Source organism: Leucoraja erinacea, chromosome 25 (assembly GCF_028641065.1).
Source record: "Leucoraja erinacea ecotype New England chromosome 25, Leri_hhj_1, whole genome shotgun sequence".
Classification (NCBI taxonomy): Eukaryota; Metazoa; Chordata; class Chondrichthyes; order Rajiformes; family Rajidae; genus Leucoraja; species Leucoraja erinaceus.
In genome coordinates, this window is record NC_073401.1 from 15,794,293 (window position 1) to 15,813,916 (window position 19,624).

The 19,624-nt window shown below is 44.4% G+C and overlaps 1 protein-coding gene across 1 annotated transcript in view; it reads left to right on the forward strand.

The window, feature by feature from the left end:
• Window positions 1–5,598: 5,598 nt before the first annotated feature.
• The window catches only part of gas2l1 (growth arrest-specific 2 like 1), a 50,237-nt gene continuing 36,211 nt past the window's right edge, over window positions 5,599–19,624 (forward strand). Inside the window, exon 1 of the mRNA XM_055655858.1 lies at window positions 5,599–8,768. Within this exon, the coding sequence (XP_055511833.1) occupies window positions 8,169–8,768 (600 nt within the window). The 5' untranslated portion in view covers window positions 5,599–8,168. The remainder of the gene's footprint in view (window positions 8,769–19,624) is intronic.

A 19,624-nucleotide genomic window follows, 5' to 3' on the forward strand; every position in this document is an offset into this window, starting at 1 on the left:
TGTGATTGGTTCGGTAATGTGTGTTATTGTGTCCGGGTTCAGCCTTGGCCTGTTGTTCTGGCTAACTGCAGGAGTTTCAAATTCCTTTAGTGAGTTGAGCAATTTTTATTAAGCTTGAAACATTTGTAGGAAGATATCTGGTAAACTGGTGCACGGGAAATCCTTTCTAACATATAAATTGCCCATGTGATCTTCTAAATCTTTTACCTGGCCAATATATACAAAATGAGAACTGTTGTAATTATAACATTCAAATTAAGTTGTGATCAATCCATGGTGGTAGGATTGTGATATTGTTAATTAAGTGAGCACAGCATTAACTTGTACACTTGATCTTGAAAATCCAGATTGTGGTAGCCATTTGTCATTAATTTAAATTGAAATTTCAGGTAATCCATGTAAATATATGATCCCCTTAAATGTTAAGGGTATGAGCGAAGTCATTGTATTTGGCGCTTACTTGGTTCGGCATTTAATTTAGTGTTAAATTAGCGAGATCATAACTTACAAGAGCATTGTATACATTTTCTCCCTTAGTTTCACAAGTTATAAGAGTAGAATTGGGCAATTCAGTCCATCGAGTCCACTCTATTCAATCATGGCTGATCTCTGCCTCTTAATCGCATTTTCCTGCCTTCTCCCATAACCCTTGACACCGTTCTAATCAAGAATTTGTGTATCTCTGCAATAAAAATATCTGTTGAAGGCCTCCGCCATCCTATGGCAATGAGTTCCACAGATTAACTAACTTCTGACGAAAGAGATTCACCCTCTCCTTTCTAAAAGTGCGCTTTAATTCTGAGGCTATGACCTCTGGCCCTAGACTCTCCCACTAGTGGAAACATTATTTCCATATCCACTCTATGCCTTTCATTATTCTATAAGTTTCATTGAATTTGCCTTACTACTGATTCGACTTGCAAATTAACTTTTTTTGGTAGCTGCAAAGTCTCTTGGCACCTGATTTTTGGATTCTCCCCATTTAGGAAATCTACGCATTTATTTGGATTATCAAAATGCATGACTTTGCACTTGAATCATGCTACACTGAATTTCATCTGCCATTTCTCTGCTCGCCCTCCTAACTCCTTGCTTCCTCTAGACTGCCTACACGGTCTATCTTGGCATCGTCAGCAAACTTGGCCACAAAGCCTTCAATCCTCTTATCCAAATCATTAGTATGCAACGTGAAGAGAAGGGGCCCCAGCGCCAACCCTTGCAGAACGTCACTGGCAGCCGACCTGAAAAGGCACCGTTTATTCCTTTTGCTTTTAGCTCGCCATTTACTACTTTCCTATAGCTTGGAAAAATTTACAGCACCCAAGAAATTAGCCCAGGATCCCACAGTGAAAGTTCAGGACAAATGTAGTTGGAATTGTATTAGAGGAGCAGGTAAACACTCCAGTAGACCAGCAGTAGTAGAACAAATATTTTCTAATAACCATTGAAGGTCTAGGTTGTACTTAATATCTCTGTTAATGATAAATAGTTGTGACTGTATTTGGTTGAGAAAATGTAGCAGGCAACAGGACTTTATATCGAGCTGCAGTGTTTTCATAGATAACCAAGCTGCAGTGATCAGAGTGGCAGTGTGGATTTGTAAGGATTGAGGTGTGCTCAAAATGAATTGATGGTAATGGTAGTGGGTGGGGAAAACGATTAACTGATCATCCAATTGGATCTCCGTAAAGTTTTTCATATCTACTGTGCGCATTATTGATCCAACAAATAGTGTTTCCCTAGATTTCCAACAATGCTCAAGCCTTGACATTATTCTGCGCTAATAATTGTGTTTGAACTGTGTCTGATCGACAATTGTAAATATTCACTTGTTTCTTTAATGTAGAGTGGTTGTTCAAACTATATAAAGTATAATTTGCATATACAGTTTTTTAAATGCACATTCCTTTCTAGGACAACAGTGATCCAAACGTTAAATGTACTAGGTTTGATGAAACTAGGTTTAAATTCAAGTTTGTGCTCTTTATAAGAATTGCACTTAAATAATATTGGGTCAGGCTACTCATTTTAATCTCTGTTCTGTCTACAGGTCAGAATAGCCAGTACTTTTTTGCTACAAATTATTGCTATTAATGCTGCATACTCGTACAACACAAATGAGCTCTTCAGCCCTACACCCATACTGACCAAGATGCCCCATCTACACTATTCGTCCTGTGTTTGTCCCATATCCCTTTAAACTTCTCCTATTCATGAATCTGTCCATTGTATTACGTACCTACATCAACTACCTCTGGCCGCTCATTCTGTGCCCACCACTCTCTGGGAAAAGTGCGCCCCTTAAGTTCCAATTATATCTTTCCCCTCTCACCCTAAACCCATGTCCCCTGTGTGTTAATTCCCACACTCTGGGTAATAAACTCTTTAGTGTTATAATATTGTAAATAGTGCCTGTCTTATGTTGAGTCTTACTGTATTGTATTACTGCAAAGTTCTCGTTAGAATTCATCACTTTTATAATATCAAATAGTGGGAAATCAGTTGCAAATCCACTTCGGTGTTAACTGGTCAGAGGGTTTTTTGAATTATGTTAATTAATATTGTTTTTGTTATCGCTCTTGTTTCTTTGTGTGCACAATTCCTTAATTACATGCTCTGCATTATTCACATACTCTTGACCACTTGCAGGCTCAACACTTCACTCTCAATGCAGCCTTGCTTACACACTAGCACCATCTGTTGCATTCACATTTCAATCGCAAACTCTCCAGAGAAAAATGAATACATGTAACTTGCTATAAAAAGAGGCAGCAGCCTTCAGAGGTTTTTTTTTCCCCTGGGAAAATTGTGTCATAATTTCCAGGAGTAGAATTGGGCCATTTAGCCCATCAGGTCTACTCTGCCATTCAATCATGGCTGATCTATCTCCCTCTTGCCCCCATTCTCCTGCCTTCTCCCCATAACCCCTGACACTCGTACTAATCAAGAATCTGTCAATCGCTGGTTTATATGGCAGCCAGTGTACAATTTTCTAAAATGCAAACCTATGAATAACGTGTTATAAATTAAATAATGGTGAAAAGCCAGATAAGATAAACTTATTAGACTTATGAAGTGATCTTAATTCAATCTTGCAATACCACAACAAGTGAATTGGAAGATTTGCAGTCTGAAGAATGGTTTTGACCCAAAACATCACCCATTCCTCTCCAGAGATGATTACTCCTGAATTTTGTGTCTAACTTAAGTGAATTTGAAATTAACTTTAAAAACCAAGAATATTTCATTTGGCATTTATGTTTCAAAAACAAATGCTTGATTTCTTTCTCCACATATGCTGCCTGGTGTACTGAGAATTTACAGCATTTTGTGGGTTAATATTTTTTGGTATGTTGAGGTTTGAAGCAAAGGCTTTTTCTGCCTTTTTTTTATTTGTATAGGAAAAACTACAATAAAAGATTTTTTTGAGGGCCTAGCTTCAAGGTGTGGGGCAAGTTTAGTGAAGCAAGCAAGGTGGGTGAATACGAATTGCATGCAGGCAGAGGAGATTAGTTTAACTTGGCACGTCATTGTGGGCCTAGACTAGAGGTCTGGTCCCATTCTAATTAAATTTTTTTTGATCAAGCGGGAGATGGTCTACCACGTGCTTACGATAATTACTATATGGAGACGGGAACACTTTGTATTGAAATTAAGTCCTGGTCTTGTCTCATTTAACAGCCAGAACATGACCAGTGATGATGAAATTTCTTTTGTAAACAGAAATTGTACTCTTATTGCACACCAATTTACTTGCAAAATTTTACTACCTAGCCATCCTTTGCAATCACTTTAACAGTATTCCCTTTGCTGCTGGTGTCTATATTTAATTCCTTCCTGTCAAAGCCAGTAGCAGATTGTCTTTCAGGCTTCTTGCTGATCGCCGAGAGCCATTGAGTATGAAGAAGATGAAGTAGCAATAGGTGCAGGAGTAGGCCCTTCGAGCCAGCACCTCCATTTATTGTGATCATGCCTTCACCGCCCTCTGAGGCAGAGAATTCCACGGACTAACAACTCTGTGAGAAAGTGTTTGCTTGTCTCGGTTCTAAATGGCTTACTCCTTATTCTTAAACAGTGGCCCCTGGTTCTGGACTTCCCCAACATCGGGAACATGTTTCCTGCCTCTAGCGTGTCCATCTAGCCTCTCCCTCCTCCATCTTGCAGAGACTGTGCCACGCCCACACATCTAGGTTTTATAGTCTCTTTAGAAGGGGTGTGATTGACGAGAGAGAATCAACATTTTTTCAACACTAATCATTTATTTTTCGTCGATGGGAAAAATCCTCGGTATCTGATCAGCGGCGGGGACTCTCTGAGTAAGATGGCCAAAAATCACAGCCGTGCGTTTTCTAAAATTAATATAACGTGCAAACAGGAAGTGACTTTTTTTAATTATATAGAAGGCAAGGCAACTTTAGCATCTCCAACCAAAGGCAACACAGCTTTAGCATCCTCAAACCCAAAGACAACACACAGTTTTAGCATCTCCAAACCATATTTTCAAACCACATTAAGGGCACTGACCAGTCTGCAAAACCATTCACAGTTTAGTAGACATGTGTTCAGTGTTATTCACAGCTCAGACTGAGAGATGTGACCCTCTCGCTTCCCCATCTTGCAGAGACTGACTCAGGGTTTTATAGTCCCTCTGGAAGGGGCATGGCCTTCAGGAGAGAATCGCAACATTTTTTAAACGATAACTTATTTTTCATCGATGGGAAAAATCCTCTTGTCCTGTGCGGAGGGGTACTGTGAGTAAGCGTGCCAGAAATCACAGCAGTAAGTGGCAGCGTTTTTTTCTAAAATCAATATACAGAACAACAGGAAGTGGTCAAGATCAGACTTTTAGTAATATAGATAATCTGATCTGATAGGATAGCATGCAAAACAAAACTTTTCAGGGCACATGACGACAATAAACCTAAATGTCTGGATTAGTAAACTAGAGTAAAACAAAGCTTTTGTTTCATCAGTGGATGGCGATGTCTGCTAAATTTCCAAAATCCCTGCGTAGATGACAGCCTCATAAATGGATCCCGAAAGTAAGAAGCAGATCTTTAAATTATTAAAATATTTATCATGGTCATTCTTCAGGATTATGTTACGAAATGGATCGCCAGAATGGACGAGTTACGAGAAATAGACGTTGGAGAACAACAGTGATCTGTCTGTTGACTCCCTCCCATCTGTCTAAATATAGAATGGAAAATGCCTCCAATCTATCAGCCTGCCGACGCTTGTACTTATAAAACAAATTGCAACCCGTTGAAGGACCAGCAGATGGCGCAGTCGTTTGCCACTGCTGTGAAACGACCCTATGCTGAACACTTTTGTTGATCTTTCAGCTGCAGTACCAACTCACCTAAATCACATCTTACACTGACCTAGACTAGGTAAATTAAGATAGACACTAATATAGGATTTAATAGTTACTCTTGATGGGAGGAAATGATCAGGCTACACCAACTTTCAAAATATTCAAGGACTTGAAGCATAAAAATAATTCCAACAAACCTTGGCCCATGGTCTTTCAAAGTTGGGAAGAAGCATTGAGAATGGTATTGAGAACGGTATTGAGAACCTGCTCACACGATGCAGAGTTCCTGAGCGCACTGCCTCACCAACTACCACCCACCTGCCCCTTCAAATGCCTCCATGCTGTTCCTCAATCAATTAAACTTTGAAGTAGGCATGCTTAAGTTTTAGTTTCGTTTATTGTCACGTGTACCGAAAAGCTTGTGCTGAGTGCTAACCAGCCAGCGGAAAGACAATACATGATTACAATCGAGCCATTTGCAGTGTGCAAGTACAATTGTCGACAAGGGAATAACGTTTAGTGCAAGGTAGAGTCCAGTAAATCACCTTAACAGCTGCCGTAACCTGTCCCTGTGGAACGGAGATGGCATGAGACCGCAATCTCTCCCTCAGTCCGCCCTACATTTTATTTCTCCCGTGGAAGAATAAATCAACATGCAGGTCAGGCCATTCTCGGCGGCGGCCCCCGGCCAACTCAACCCAAGTCGTGGCCCTTTCTGCGTTCCTTCCAGCAGTGCACACCCCCCACAAATAGTCTGATCCAGATACTATCATTATATTGTCAGTCCGGAATTGTAGACTAATGCCTCCCCTTGCAAATAAATTAATCTCGAACCTCATAGAACAGTTTCTATGTACTCGTTCTGCCTAAAGAGGGATCAAGTCAGATCCCTAGAGCATAGAACAGTGCAGCACAGAAACAGGCCCTTCGGCCCACAATGTCTGTACCGAACATGATACTAAGTCAAACCAATCTCCTCTGTCTTGTGCATTATTCATATCCCTGCATATCCATGCGCCTATCCAAAAGCTTCCTGCCTCCTGCCAGCGCGTCCAGGCACCCACCGCCCTCTTAAAAAACGTGCCCTTCAAATCCCCTTCACATTAACTCACCTTAAAGCTGTGCAATCTAGTTTTAGACTTCGCTACCATGTGAAAAAGACTGTAAACATCCACTGCAATCTAGTTTCTACCACTTTTATAAAATTGCCGACAGACCGGTATCCAATTCCTCCCTCCTAGCATCTTCCTCTACAGTTGCGTTAGCGTTATCCACAATCCCCTGTTTCGCCGAGTTTGCATATTCATAAATGAATAGCTGCAGTTTATGCTAGAATGTGTATGAAATGAAGTTCGGCTATGCGGTGCCAGATTAAGACTCGTCAACTCCCTTGAAATAAAATTGGCAGGCACTCCAGCTGTGTTGCTGTTCCCGGCAAGTCAGTGAGGTAATGTGGCTTTTGCAAATGATTTGTGAACCAATCTTTCTCCCGGCCACAGGATCAGCGAATTACATCATTACAGACTGCAGACCCAGTTTATCCCCCCCCTGTAACAAACTTGACGCATTCAAACGGGAGTTTGGCTCACTCTTATCATGATCACGACACATGGATAGTTGGCATTAGCTGGACGTGTTCTCAGCTGGGCGGAGGTCGGCGGGGGAGTGAGCGGTTTCCATGGCGCTGAAAGTAGTCAGGATATAAACAGAGGTGGGAGAGAAGGCCGAGTGGGAAGTTAGGCAGCGACAGGAAACTTGAACTTCCACCCGGATTGTAGCGGGAGAGATGTAACTGACCGCTCCCAAATAACACTTGCCCTGTGTTGTGTGAATGATGGGATGGACTGCGGGGAACAGTTTTCCCTCGTGCTCTGTTTATTGATGGGATGTGGGGAAGAGTTTACTCCTAGTGTTGTGTGTTTGATGGGATGGACATCGGGGAACAGTTTTCCCCTGCGCCGGGTGTTTACTGATGGAGTGTGGGTTAGAGTTTACTGGACTGTGAAGAAGACTCCTGTGCTGTGTGTTTCTTGAGACGGGCTGTGGGGAAGTTTCTCTTGTCTTGCTTGTTTACTGATCTGGTCTGTGTGGAAGGGGTTTCCCTTGTGCTGTGTGTTCCATGAGATGGTCTGAGAGGAAGGAAGGGCTTTCCCCTTCTCTCGTCTGTTTACTGATGGAGTCCAGGGTAGGGTCCGCCCCCGCCCCCCGTGTGTTGTGCGTTTACTGAGATGAGTTGCTACTCGTGTGCGCGCTTGACCAGGTGGGTCGCTGTCTGATCACTGCGAGCCCGAGCCTCTTGCGATGCGCAGGGAGGGAGAGGAGTTACAGGGATGGGACTCGGGCGGGGAGAAGTTAACCAGACCGGCCAAGCCTTCGACCTGAAACCTAGGAGCGGAGCGGCGCAACGTTGAAGCAGGGCGGAGCGGAGTCCAATTGAAGCTGACGTGACAACGAGGAACTGCAGATGTTGGTTAATACCAAAGATAGACACACAGAATGCTGGAATAACTCAGTGGGGCAGGCAGCAGCTGCCCGGGACTGCAGCCGACAGGGAGGGAGCGAGAAAGAGACTGAAACTCATCTGAATCTGAGTCTATTTTATTTTATGTTTTAGCAGAGACTACTCTGCCGGAGGAACTGAGCGGGTCAGGGGGTGCCGTGGAGGGGGAATGGATAGAGGGGGATAGTGAGCCTGTTTTATACATGAGTCTGATCGACATCAGTGAGCTAGCGCGGGGTGGGGTGGGGATTGACACAGTGATTCACCTGGGGCGGCGAGAGGCGAGACGTTTCTACGGGAAGGAGCGCAGGAGTTAAAGGGGAGGGACAGAGGAGGATTTGGGTGAGGAATATGGCGGAGCAGAGGAACATCCAGTCCGCCGCCAACAAGAGCATTCGGCCCTTCAGGTCGAGCGAGGACTATCTGTACGCCATGAAGGAGGACCTGGCGGAGTGGCTCAACGCGCTGTACGACCTGGATGTCCACGTAGACATGTTCGCGGAGGCGCTGGAGACGGGCTGCGCTCTGTGCCAACACGCCAACAATGTCAACCAGACCGCCCTGGAGTTCGAGCAGAGATGTCCCGGGGCGGCGGGGAGGATGAAGGTGCCCCGCACCCCGGTCACCTTCGCCTCCAGGAACGTCCAAGCCGGCTCCTTCATCGCCCGCGACAACGTGTCCAACTTCATTGACTGGTGCCGCCGCGACTTGGCTATCAGAGACGCTCTGATGTTCGAGACCAACGACCTGGTCCTGCGCAAGAACGAGAAGAACTTGGTGCTATGCCTGCTGGAGGTGGCCCGGCGTGGCTCCAAGTTCGGCATGTTGGCCCCAATGCTGATCCAGATGGAGGAGGAGATCGACGAGGAGATCCGAGATGCCCTGGAAGACGAGGAGTTCCAACCCCGGGTCCAGAGGAGATTGTGTGACTTCAAGAATCTGGACGCGATGGTAAGCTCAGTCCCACCCGTCCACCCAATGCTTAAGTTGTTCTTTAATGTCACATGTAACAAACTTTACAGTGTCATAGTCACATAGCGTGGAAACAGGCCCTTCGGCCCAACTTGCCCACATCTGCCAACATGTCCCATCTATACTAGTCCCACCTGCTTGCGTTTGGTGCATATCCCTCTAAAACAGTCCTATCCATGTACCTGTCTAAATGTTTCTTGAACGTTGCAATAGTACCTGCTTCAGCAGCCGATTCCATACAACCACCACCTTTTGTGTGGAAAAAGTTACCCGTCAGGTTCTTATTAAATCTGTCCTCTACCTCACCTTAAACCTATGTCCACTGGAGGTGGAATTAAACCCTTCTTCAGACTCTGTCCTCTACCTCACCTTAAACTGGAGGTGGAATTAGAAACATTGAAAAACAGACGCAGGAGTAGGCCATTCGGCCCTTCGAGCCAGCACCGCCATTCAATTTGATCATCTAAAATCAGTACCCCATTCCTGCTTTTTCACCCATATCCCTTGATTCCTTTAGCTCTTAGAGCTAAATCTAACTCTCTTGGAAACATCCAGTGAATTGGCCTCCACTGCCTTCTGTAGCAGAGAATTCCACAGATTCACAACTCTCTGGGTGAATAAATTTTACCTCATCTCAGTCCTAAATGGCCTACCCCTTATTCTTATACTGCGACCCCTGGTACTGGACACCCCCAACATGGGGGACATTTTTCCTGCATCTAACTTGTCAATGCTTTAAGAATTCTACATGTTTCTATAAGATATCCTCTCATCCTTTTAAATTCCAGTGAATACAAGGCCAGTCGACCCATTCTTTCATCATATGTCAGGCCCGCCATCCCGGGAATTAACCTGGTGAAACTACGCTGCACTCCCTCAATAGCAATAATGTCCTTCCTAGAATTAGGAGACCAAAATTGCACACAATTCTCCAGGTACGGTCTCACCAGGTGCCTGTACAACTGCAGTAGGACCCCCTTGCTCCTAAACTCAAATCCTCTCCCAATGAAGGCCAACATGCCATTAGCTTTCTTCACTGCCTGCTGTACCTGCATGCTTACTTTCAGTGACTGATGTACAAGCACACCCAGGTCTCGTTGCACCTCCCCTTTTCCTAATCTGACACCATTCAGATAATAATCTGCCTTCCTGTACTTGCCAAACTGCTAACCTCACATTTATCCACATTATACTGCATCTGCCATTGTTCTGCCCACTCACCCGACCTATCCAAGTCACCCTGCAGCCTCATAGCATCCTCATCGCAGCTCACACTGCCACCCAGCTTTATGTCATCTGCAAACTTGGAGATGTCACATTTAATTCACTCGTCTAAATCGCTAATATATTGTAAATAACTGGGGACCCCCCACACCGAGCCTTGCGGCACCCCACTAGTCACTGCCTGCTGCCATTCTGAAAAGGATCCGTTAATTCCCACTCTTTGCTTCCTGCCTGCCAACCAGTTCTCTATCCATGTTAATATCCTACCCCCAATTCCATGTGCTCTAATTTTGCACACTAATCTCTTGTGTGGGACCTTGTCAAAGGCCTTTTGAGAGTCCAGGTACACCACATCCACTGGCTCTCCCTTATCCATTCTACTTATTACATCCTCAAAAAATTCCAGAAGATTAATCAAACATGATTTCCCCTTCATAAATCCATGCTGACTTTGACCGATCCTGTCACTGTTTTCCAAATGCGCTGCTATTACATCTTTAATTATTGACTTAAGCATCTTCCCCACTATCAATGTCAGGCTAACGTCTATAATTCCCTGTTTTCACTCCCTCCTTTCTTAAAAAGTGGGGTTATTTTGGCAACCCTCCAGTCCACATGAACTATCCAGTCGAGAAAACATTGGATAATGATTACCAATGCATCCACGATTTCCAGGGTCACCTCCTTGAGTACTCTGCGATGCAGGCCCTGGGGATTTATCTGCCTTCAGTCCCAACAGTTTACCTAATACCATTTCCTGACTAATGTGGATTTCCTTCAGTTCCTCCCTCCCACTAGATCCTCAGTCCCCTAATATTTCTGGGAGATTGTCTGTGTCTTCCTTAGCGAAGACAGAACCAAAGTACTTGTTTAACTGTTCTGCCATTTCATTGTTTCCCCATTATAAATTCACCTGTCTCTGATTGTAAGGGACCTACATTTTTCACTAATCTTTACATTTTACATATCTAAAGAAGCTTTTAGAGTCAGTTTTTATATTCCCTGTAAGCTTTCTTTCATGCTCCTTCCCCCCGCCCCCCCCCCCCCCCCCTCTTAATTAACCCCTTTGTCCACTGTTGATTTCTAAATTTCTCCCAGTCCTCCGGTTTGCTGCTTCCTCTGGCCAATTGATATGCCCTTTCCTTGGATTTAACACTATTCCAGATTTCCCTTGTTAGCCCGTTTTATTTTTTTCATCAGACAGCGATGAACAATGTTTGGAGTTCATCCATGCGGTCTTTAAATAATATTTGTTCAATCATGTTCAGTAAATTATCATCATCCGGTGACTCAGTTTACACCACGCTACCCCAGCAAAGCCACCAGCATAATCAAGGGCCAGTCCCATCCCGCTCATTCCCTCTCCCATCATGCAAGAAGTGCAGAAGTTTTCTCGTTATGTACAATGTTTACATATTCACATATTCTGTTGTGCTGCAGCAAGTAAGAATTTCATTGTCCCGTCCGGGTCATATGACGTAGAAAATAGGTGCAGGAGTAGGCCATTCGGCCCTTTGAGCCTGCACCGCCATCCAACTCAGTATCCTGTACCTGCCTTCTCTCCATACCCCCTGATTCCCTTAGCCACAAGGGCCACATCTAACTCCCTCTTAAATATGACAATAAAACACTCTGGACTCTTGAAATTTGAAAATGCACGCCTCTAGATCAGGGGACAATTTCTTCCCAGCTGTTTTCAGGCAATTGAACCATCCTATCACCAAATGGAGAGCAGTCCTGACCTACCATCTACCTCATTGGAGACCCTTGGACTAGTTTTAATTGGACTTTACCTTGCACCAAACATGATTCCCCATATCCTGTATCTGTACACTGTGGAGGGCTCGATTGTAATCATGTATTGTCTTTCCGCTGACTGGTTAACACTCAACAAAAGCTATTAACTGTACCTCTATAATAAACTAAGCTACATACAGGGTAAGTATAATCCAAGATTTAATACAGAGTGTATGGAAACAGTCCGCTGAATCCATATGCAAGAGTTGCCACGTTTTGGTGCCATTTAACAGTCCCAACTGCAGCTGGCCATAAAGGCCCTTTGCAGCCGTTGCCTCCATCCGGCTATCCCGTCAAACCACCGTCCCTCTCCTCACTCGGCCTCCTTCAGCCCTTATGCCCTGGGGGGGGGGGGGGGGGGGGGGGGGTCCTCCCGCAGCCGACCTCGAGGGTGCAGAAAGACCCCGGTTCTAGTTACTGGCCCTTTGTTACTCATTTCCGCTGCCGTCTCCGACTCCCTCTCCGGTCCTCGAGGTCGACCGGGGGCCCATTTAAGAAAATGCAAAGTTTAATTGTCATTTGTACCAAAAAATCTACAATGAAATGACTTCTTGCAGCAGCTTACAGGCCTGTAAACGCAGTGCTCTTAGATAACACAATAAGCAAAAATTAATGTAAATTACAAAGATAAATCCAATATTTAGGTTTATTACTATCACCTGTATATAGATAGAGTGAAAAGCTTCCTTTTGCATGCTATACCAAACAGATCAGATAATACAGAAACAAGAAACTGCAGATGCTGGTTTTCAGACAGTACTATACATAAAAGCAATCAAGTCAAACTCTAGTACAATAGGTAAAGCAATGGTGACGATTCAGAGTGCAGAATATACTCAGCTTTGTCTGTTTCGTAGACAAAGTCCAATGTCCGCAATGGGGCAGAGGTGAATCGGACAGTACCCTAGCTTATTGATGCCCATCTGTCCAGGGGCATTGTACTGTGTTGCTGAAAACTAACTTCTCAATTCATTTCATTTATGGAGACACAGGGAACTGCTGGTGCTGGAATCTTGAGCGAAACACAAAGTGATGGAGGGAACTCAGCAGGTCAGGTGGCATCTGGTGAGGGAAATGGACAGGCGGCGTTTTTGGGTCGGAACACTTGTTGTTGCCTGTCCATCCCCAGATGCTGCATGGCTCGCTGAGTTCCACCAGCACCCTATGTTTTATATAATATTACATTGTGTCAAATCACTGTAAAGTCAGTCTTGTTACAGCTGGCAAAAACTGCTTTGATTTTTTACTATATACATCAGCCCAATAATAATATTATACTATGCATATTCTTCTGACATTGCTTTGCAGTTTAACCGAGGCTGTATAAAGTCCTCAATCCGCATCAATATCACTATCATTCAGAGAATGGGTGTATTTAAGGACCTTTTAATTTGAGTAATGGATGTCCATTTGATTAGTAATGTATGCATTTAATTCTACATTAATTAATATCCAGTTTTGCTTTAAGAAGGGACAGCATTTAATGTACTTGATTTTGGAAGTTTTGATGATAATGTCTTGAGTTGAGGTTTTGTCAGTCTGCGTGCAATATCTAGCAATCCCTGAACAAGGAAACAGAAGAAACTGCAGATGCTGGAACCTTGAGAAAGTACTGGAGTAAATCAGTGGGTCAGGAAGCATCTCTAGAGAATATGGAGAGGTGATGTTTTGGGCTGGGACCCTTCAAACTGATTGTAGTTGGGGAAAGCTGGAAGAGAAGTGGGGACTCCCATCTATCCTATCCATGCCACTTCTAACTTGATAAACCTCTGAGATCTTCAGTGTCTGAAGAAGGGTCTGGACCCAAAACGTCACCTATAAATGTTCTCCAGAGGTGCTGCCTGACCTGCTGAGTTGCTCCGGTACTTTGTGTCCTTTTGTGAGAAACCTTTGATCCTCGTTGTATCCCATCTGCCACCCCCAATGAAGAAGGGTTCCAACCCAAAACGTCACCTTTTCCTTTGCTCCAGAGATGCTGCCTGACCTGCTGAGTCCGAGCCAACCAGCGATTCCTGCACATTAACACTATCCTGCACAATAGGGACAATTTAGAACTTAGCCTACAATCCTGCATGTCTTTGGAGTGGAGTGGGAGGAAAATGGAGTACCCAGAGAAAACCCACACAGCCACAGGGAGAACGTACAAACTCTGTACAGACAGCACCTGTAGTCGGGATCGAACCTGGATCTCTGGTGCTGTAAGGCAGCAACTCTACCGCTGCACAAATGTGCCGCCCCAGTCCCTTTTGTCCATGTTTGGACCATGTCCCACTAAACCTGTACAACAGACTCTGGCATGGAAGGACAAAATGCTACAATTGCTCATATGGTGATTTTAAATTGGAGTATCCATGGCATGTCAGGCTGCCTTGATGTACTAATGATTGCAGTGGAGGGCAGATAATGGACAATCAAAAGGAATTACAAACTAAAATAATGCAAAAAACAAACCCGCAAATGTTCCTGAAGTGATGTCACTGCAAAAGTGCCGACTGTTGAAAAAAAACACTTGAAATGCAATTGGAATTTGAATAGTGAGGAATTTGGATGTATTTTGCTTGTTGAGTTTGCACTTTAACTGCTGGCGTGACTCAGCGACTATCTGCTTGAATATGTGTCCGTGAGCACTATTTCCATGACAGCGACCTAATCATTTGCGTGCTTATACTGCAGTTTGTCGATCACTGGCCAAAAGTACCTTGTTGCTAAATCGGGAAGTTAACCTGCAGGTGTGTCAAGAGTGTTTAATTGTCATCTGTTCCAGCAATAGAACAATGACATTCCCCCAAGCTGCAGCTTTACAGGCCTGTAAATGCAGTCACACGTAAATTAATATAAAGGAATCAGAAATGCAATAACCTGATAATCAGTACGACTAGATAATCAGACCATAACAGTACAAAACCAATGTCCAAAGTTCAATCAAACCAAAATCCATGGTAGATCATAGTTGTTGAGGTAGAGGTTATTATTGTACAGTGTTTAAGAGCCTGATGGTTGTTTGGGAAGAAGCTGTTCTTGAACATGGAGGTCATGGTTTTCAGGCTCCAGTACCTTCTTCCTGATGATCGAAGCAAGATGAGAACATGGCCAAGGTGGTGTGGGTCTTTGATGTTAGCTGTCTTTTTGAAGCAGCTGCTGTGCATCCACTGTAGAAGGCAGCAAGCCTGCCTGATGTTAATTGCCGACTGCAGCCGGTGCTCTGGAACTCTGGCCCGGCTGGAACTGGCAGATCCATTCCCATAGCCGACTTTGCCGGCCGGTATCTCAGCCCCCCCCCCCAGGCCATGACCTTTGTTGATCCAGCAAATCAGATAACCAAGCAAGGCTCTGGAACTGAGTGGTGGGCCTGTATTTGTGGTCAATGCCTGAACTATGCTGTTGTTACCCACAGTCCTATTATTCATGGACCCTTATGATTTGAACCACAATATAAGGGCGGCACTGTGGCGCAGTGGTAGAGTTGTTGCCTTTGCAGTGCCAGCGACCCGGGCTCGATCCTGTCCATGGGTTCTGTCTGGACGGAGTTTCTACATTCTACCTGTGATGGCGTGGGTTTTCTCCAGGTGCTCAGGTTTCCTATCACACTCCAAAGACATGCAGATTTGTAGGTTAATTAGCTGCTGTAAGTTGTCCCTAGTGTGAACCATAGTGCTTGTGTACAGGGTGATTGCTGGTCGGCGCTGACTCGGTGGGCCAAAGACCCTGTTTCCACGCTATATCTCTAAAGTCTATAACTCATCAAAAGTATCTTTCAGATGTTGAATGGTAACAAACCTATGTCGTATCTTTGAGCATTTTGTAGTCTGGAGAAAAGTCCCAACCCAAAACATCACCTAATAATGATCTCTAGAGATGCTGCCTGACCCGCTGAGTTACTCTAGCACTTTGTGTCTTTCCTTGGTTTGAAGAAGGGTCCCGACCCAAAATGTCACCTGTCCATGTTCTCCTGAGATGCTGCCTGACCCACTGACTTATTCCAGCACTCTGTGTATTTTCCTGAGTATTAATCTGTCCTTTCAAATGGAGGTTCTGGTATTTTTCCATGCTACAGAAACAACTGACGAGGAAGAAGACTGTTGATTTGTTTTGTGCTTTGACTTTGCTCTTCCTGGGGCTAAATTTGAAATGGTGCCAAAGATGCTTTTTAATCTTAAAGATCAAGTATGCGCTGAGAGGTTTATGACGTTGCCCTTGGTTGTTTTGGTTTGCAGCTCCTTTGTCTGCGACCTCGGCTTTCCTCTGTGAAAAGATTAGCATCTTGGCAACTTTACTCATTTAATGACTGCTTCAATAGGAGAGTGGCAAATGTAAGGTTCAACTAATTAACACGATTCAGACAAGCTTGTAGCAATTTGGAAGGTTAATTGCAAGGTTATTTGTACTGCAGGTACTGGTATTTTTTTTTGGGGGGGGGGGGGGGAGTAATTTATACCTGTTATTATTATACCACTAATCCTACATGAGAAACTGAGATGCAAGCATGTAAGCAAATGCTTGCTTAGTGGGGTTGGCTGTTGTCTAAACTTCTAATGTCGTTTTTTAAAAATTGTATGTTCAGAAATTTGTTCAGCAGTATGTAATTCAGTATCTAGGTTGTAGTTACATTTCCCTACCTCGATTACAGACATAACTCGCAATACAATGGTTAGTAATTGCCTAACAATCTCCAAAGAGAGAGAATGGAAACAGTCTCTTTGGCCCAGCAAGTCCATGCTCGCCATCAGCCACCCATTTACATCAATCCTGCACTAAGCATGAACAACGTACAGCAGGGAAACGGGATCCGTTGATCAATATGCCGCATCTACACTGGTCCCACCTGCCAGCGTTTGGCCCATATGTCTCTCCAAACCTTTCCTGCTAGGCTAATGATAGGTTAATTTAAATGTTTTCATCTACTCCAACTTTATTCTCTCCATATTGTCATTATTTTCCCCCTCTCTTATGTGGATTTTGCTAGGACTCGAGAGACTGAGATGTAGGGAGAGATTTTATAGAGGTATATAAAATCATGAGGAGAATAGATAAAGTTAATGCACAGAGACTTGTATCCATGGTTGGGGAATCAAATACCAGAGGGCATAGGTTTAAGGTGAGAGGGGAAATATTTAATAGGAACGTGAGGGACAACTCTATTTCACATATACCAGTGTGTATATGGGACGAGCTGCTAGAGGAGATGGTTAATGCAGGTACTTATAACAGCATTTAAAAGACACTTGGACAGATACATGGATAGGAAATGTATAAAGGGATATGGGGCAAGCTATGATGGGGCATTTTGGTTGGCATGGAAAAGTTGGGCCAAAGGGCCTGTTCCTACTCTGTGACCTTGCTCCAGATTCGCACAGTGACGCTAAACAGTCCTTAATCTATTTTGAGGCTTAACTTGTTTCAGATTAGCTTTAACCTCATTTTGTCTTTGACTTTTTATTATACGAGAAATTTGTTATAACGTCGTCAAATGTTATCAAACTCGCAGCGAATAGAATTTGTAGCTGCAAATAATAAATGTTGCCTCTCTGATAACAAACTCTCAAACAAGAGGACATGACTTCAGAATTAAGGGACAGAAGTTTAGGGGTAATATGAGGGGGAACTTCTTTACGCAGAGAGTGGTGGCGGTGTGGAATGAGCTCCCAGTGGAAGTGGTGGAGGCAGGTTCATTGGTATCATTTAAAAATAAATTGGATAGGCATATGGATGAGAAGGGAATGGAGGGTTATGGTACGAGTGCAGGCAGGTGGGACTAAGGGGAAAAAAATTTGTTCGGCATGGACTTGTAGGGCCGAGATGGCCTGTTTCCGTGCTGTAATTGTTATATGGTTATATGGTTATATGTATAGATCCATGCAGAACAATCAATTTTTTTAATTGATTTTTATCATCGTTATCATCAGTCCGGCTGTTAATCAGGCCCTTTTTATTTTTTTAAAAACTGATATGCCTGAGCCATCATGATTGATTGATTGATACTTTATTGTCACATGTGCCATGTCACAATTATATTCTTTGCTTGGCATACCATGGGCACTGGCAAAGTTACAAAGTTGTACCCAATGGTCCCTCTTTGTTCTCAGCTGCCCTCATGCCAGGTCCTTCTTTGTAACACCCACCCAAGCTAATGGAGTAACTCTAATCCCTATGGGGAACAGTGCCATACATGATGTACGTTAGTGTGATAATGGTCAAATGATCACTATAATACATATCAATTTCTCCCACATTCCTATTCCCCTATCTCTCTTCCCCCTCCCCCCCCCTCCAACTACTTCCACCTGAAAAACGTTCCCGGCCCAAACCGTCATCTATCCATATTCTCCGGAGATGCTGCCTGACCAGCTGAGTTATTCCAACATTTTGTGTCTTTGTTTGTAAACTACCATCTGCTCGTCCTTGTGTCTTCACCCACATCCCTTCCTCTGGCTTCACGTTTCACACCCCTTTTCTCTTTATTGCACAGCCTTTAGCCCTTTCATCTCTAGCCTTTTCATCTCTAGCCTCGTCCAACCGCCAACCAATCAAACCTCTGTCCCCCCCCCCCCCCCCCCTCTCGCCTGTATCCACCTATCACTTGCTTGGCTTTCTTTCTGTCCCCTCCCCCTTCCAGCTTTCCTGACTGTGATCAGTCTGAAGAAAGGACCCAACCCAAAATATCACCTATCCTTGTCCTCCAAAGATGCTGCCTGACCCACTGAGTTAGACTTTAGAGATACCGAACAGAAACAGGCCCTTCGGCCCACCGAGTCTGCGCGGACCAGCAATCCCCGTACACTAGCACTGCCCTAGGGACAATTTACAATTTTACAGAAGCCAATTAACCTACAAACATGCACGTCTTTGGAATGTGGGGTGAAACCGGAGCACCCGGAGAAAACCCACGCAGTCACGGGGAGAACGTACAAACTCCAGACTGATAGCACCCATAGAGAGGATCGAACTCCAGTCTCTACCACTGCACCACTGCACCACTGTGCTACCCTGCACCAGAGTTACTGCAGCACTTTATATCCATTCCTGCAGGATGTTGGTGGATGATGTCAAAATCCAGACGGCTAATCCAGTTACAGCAGGCTGATTCATCCTCACTCTGCAATTTTGCTGCTTTGGCCAATGTGGCCAATACTAATTGACTGAAATGGCTCTGCACCGATCAATTTAATGTTGGCCGAAGCCAAAATGACATCCTTGAAAGCTACTGAGTTGTAAAAGGGAGGCAATCTTGGGCCTGACTTCTGGTTTAGTTGGCTGGACAGTGGTGTTTTGAGATACAGCATGGAAGCCAGCCCCTTCAGCCCACCGAGTCTATGCTGACCATCGATCGCCTGTTCACACTAGTTCTATGTTATCCCACTTTCTCATCCACTCCCTACACACTAGGGGCAATTTCCAGAGGCCAATTAGCCTGCAAACACGTACACCTTTGGAATGTGGGATGAATCCAGAATACCAGGCGAAAACCCGTGCAGTCACAGGGAGAACATGCAAACTCCACACAGCCAGCATCTGAGGTCAGGATCGAACCTGGGTCACATGTGCTGTGAAGCAGCAGCTCTACCGCCTGTACCACTGTGTCTCCGGGCTATTTGCAGGGCTATGGGGAGAGGTTGTCTAATTATGTAGGAAGGAACCGAAGGTAGACACAAAATGCTGCAATAACTCAGCGGGACAGGCAGCATCTTTGGAGAGAAGGAATCGGTGACATTTCGGGTCAAGACCCTTCTTCAGACTGATATCTGATTCCTCAATTGAAAGGTACAGAATGGAAACAGGCCCTTCAGCCCACCAAGGCCACGCCGACCATTCACACC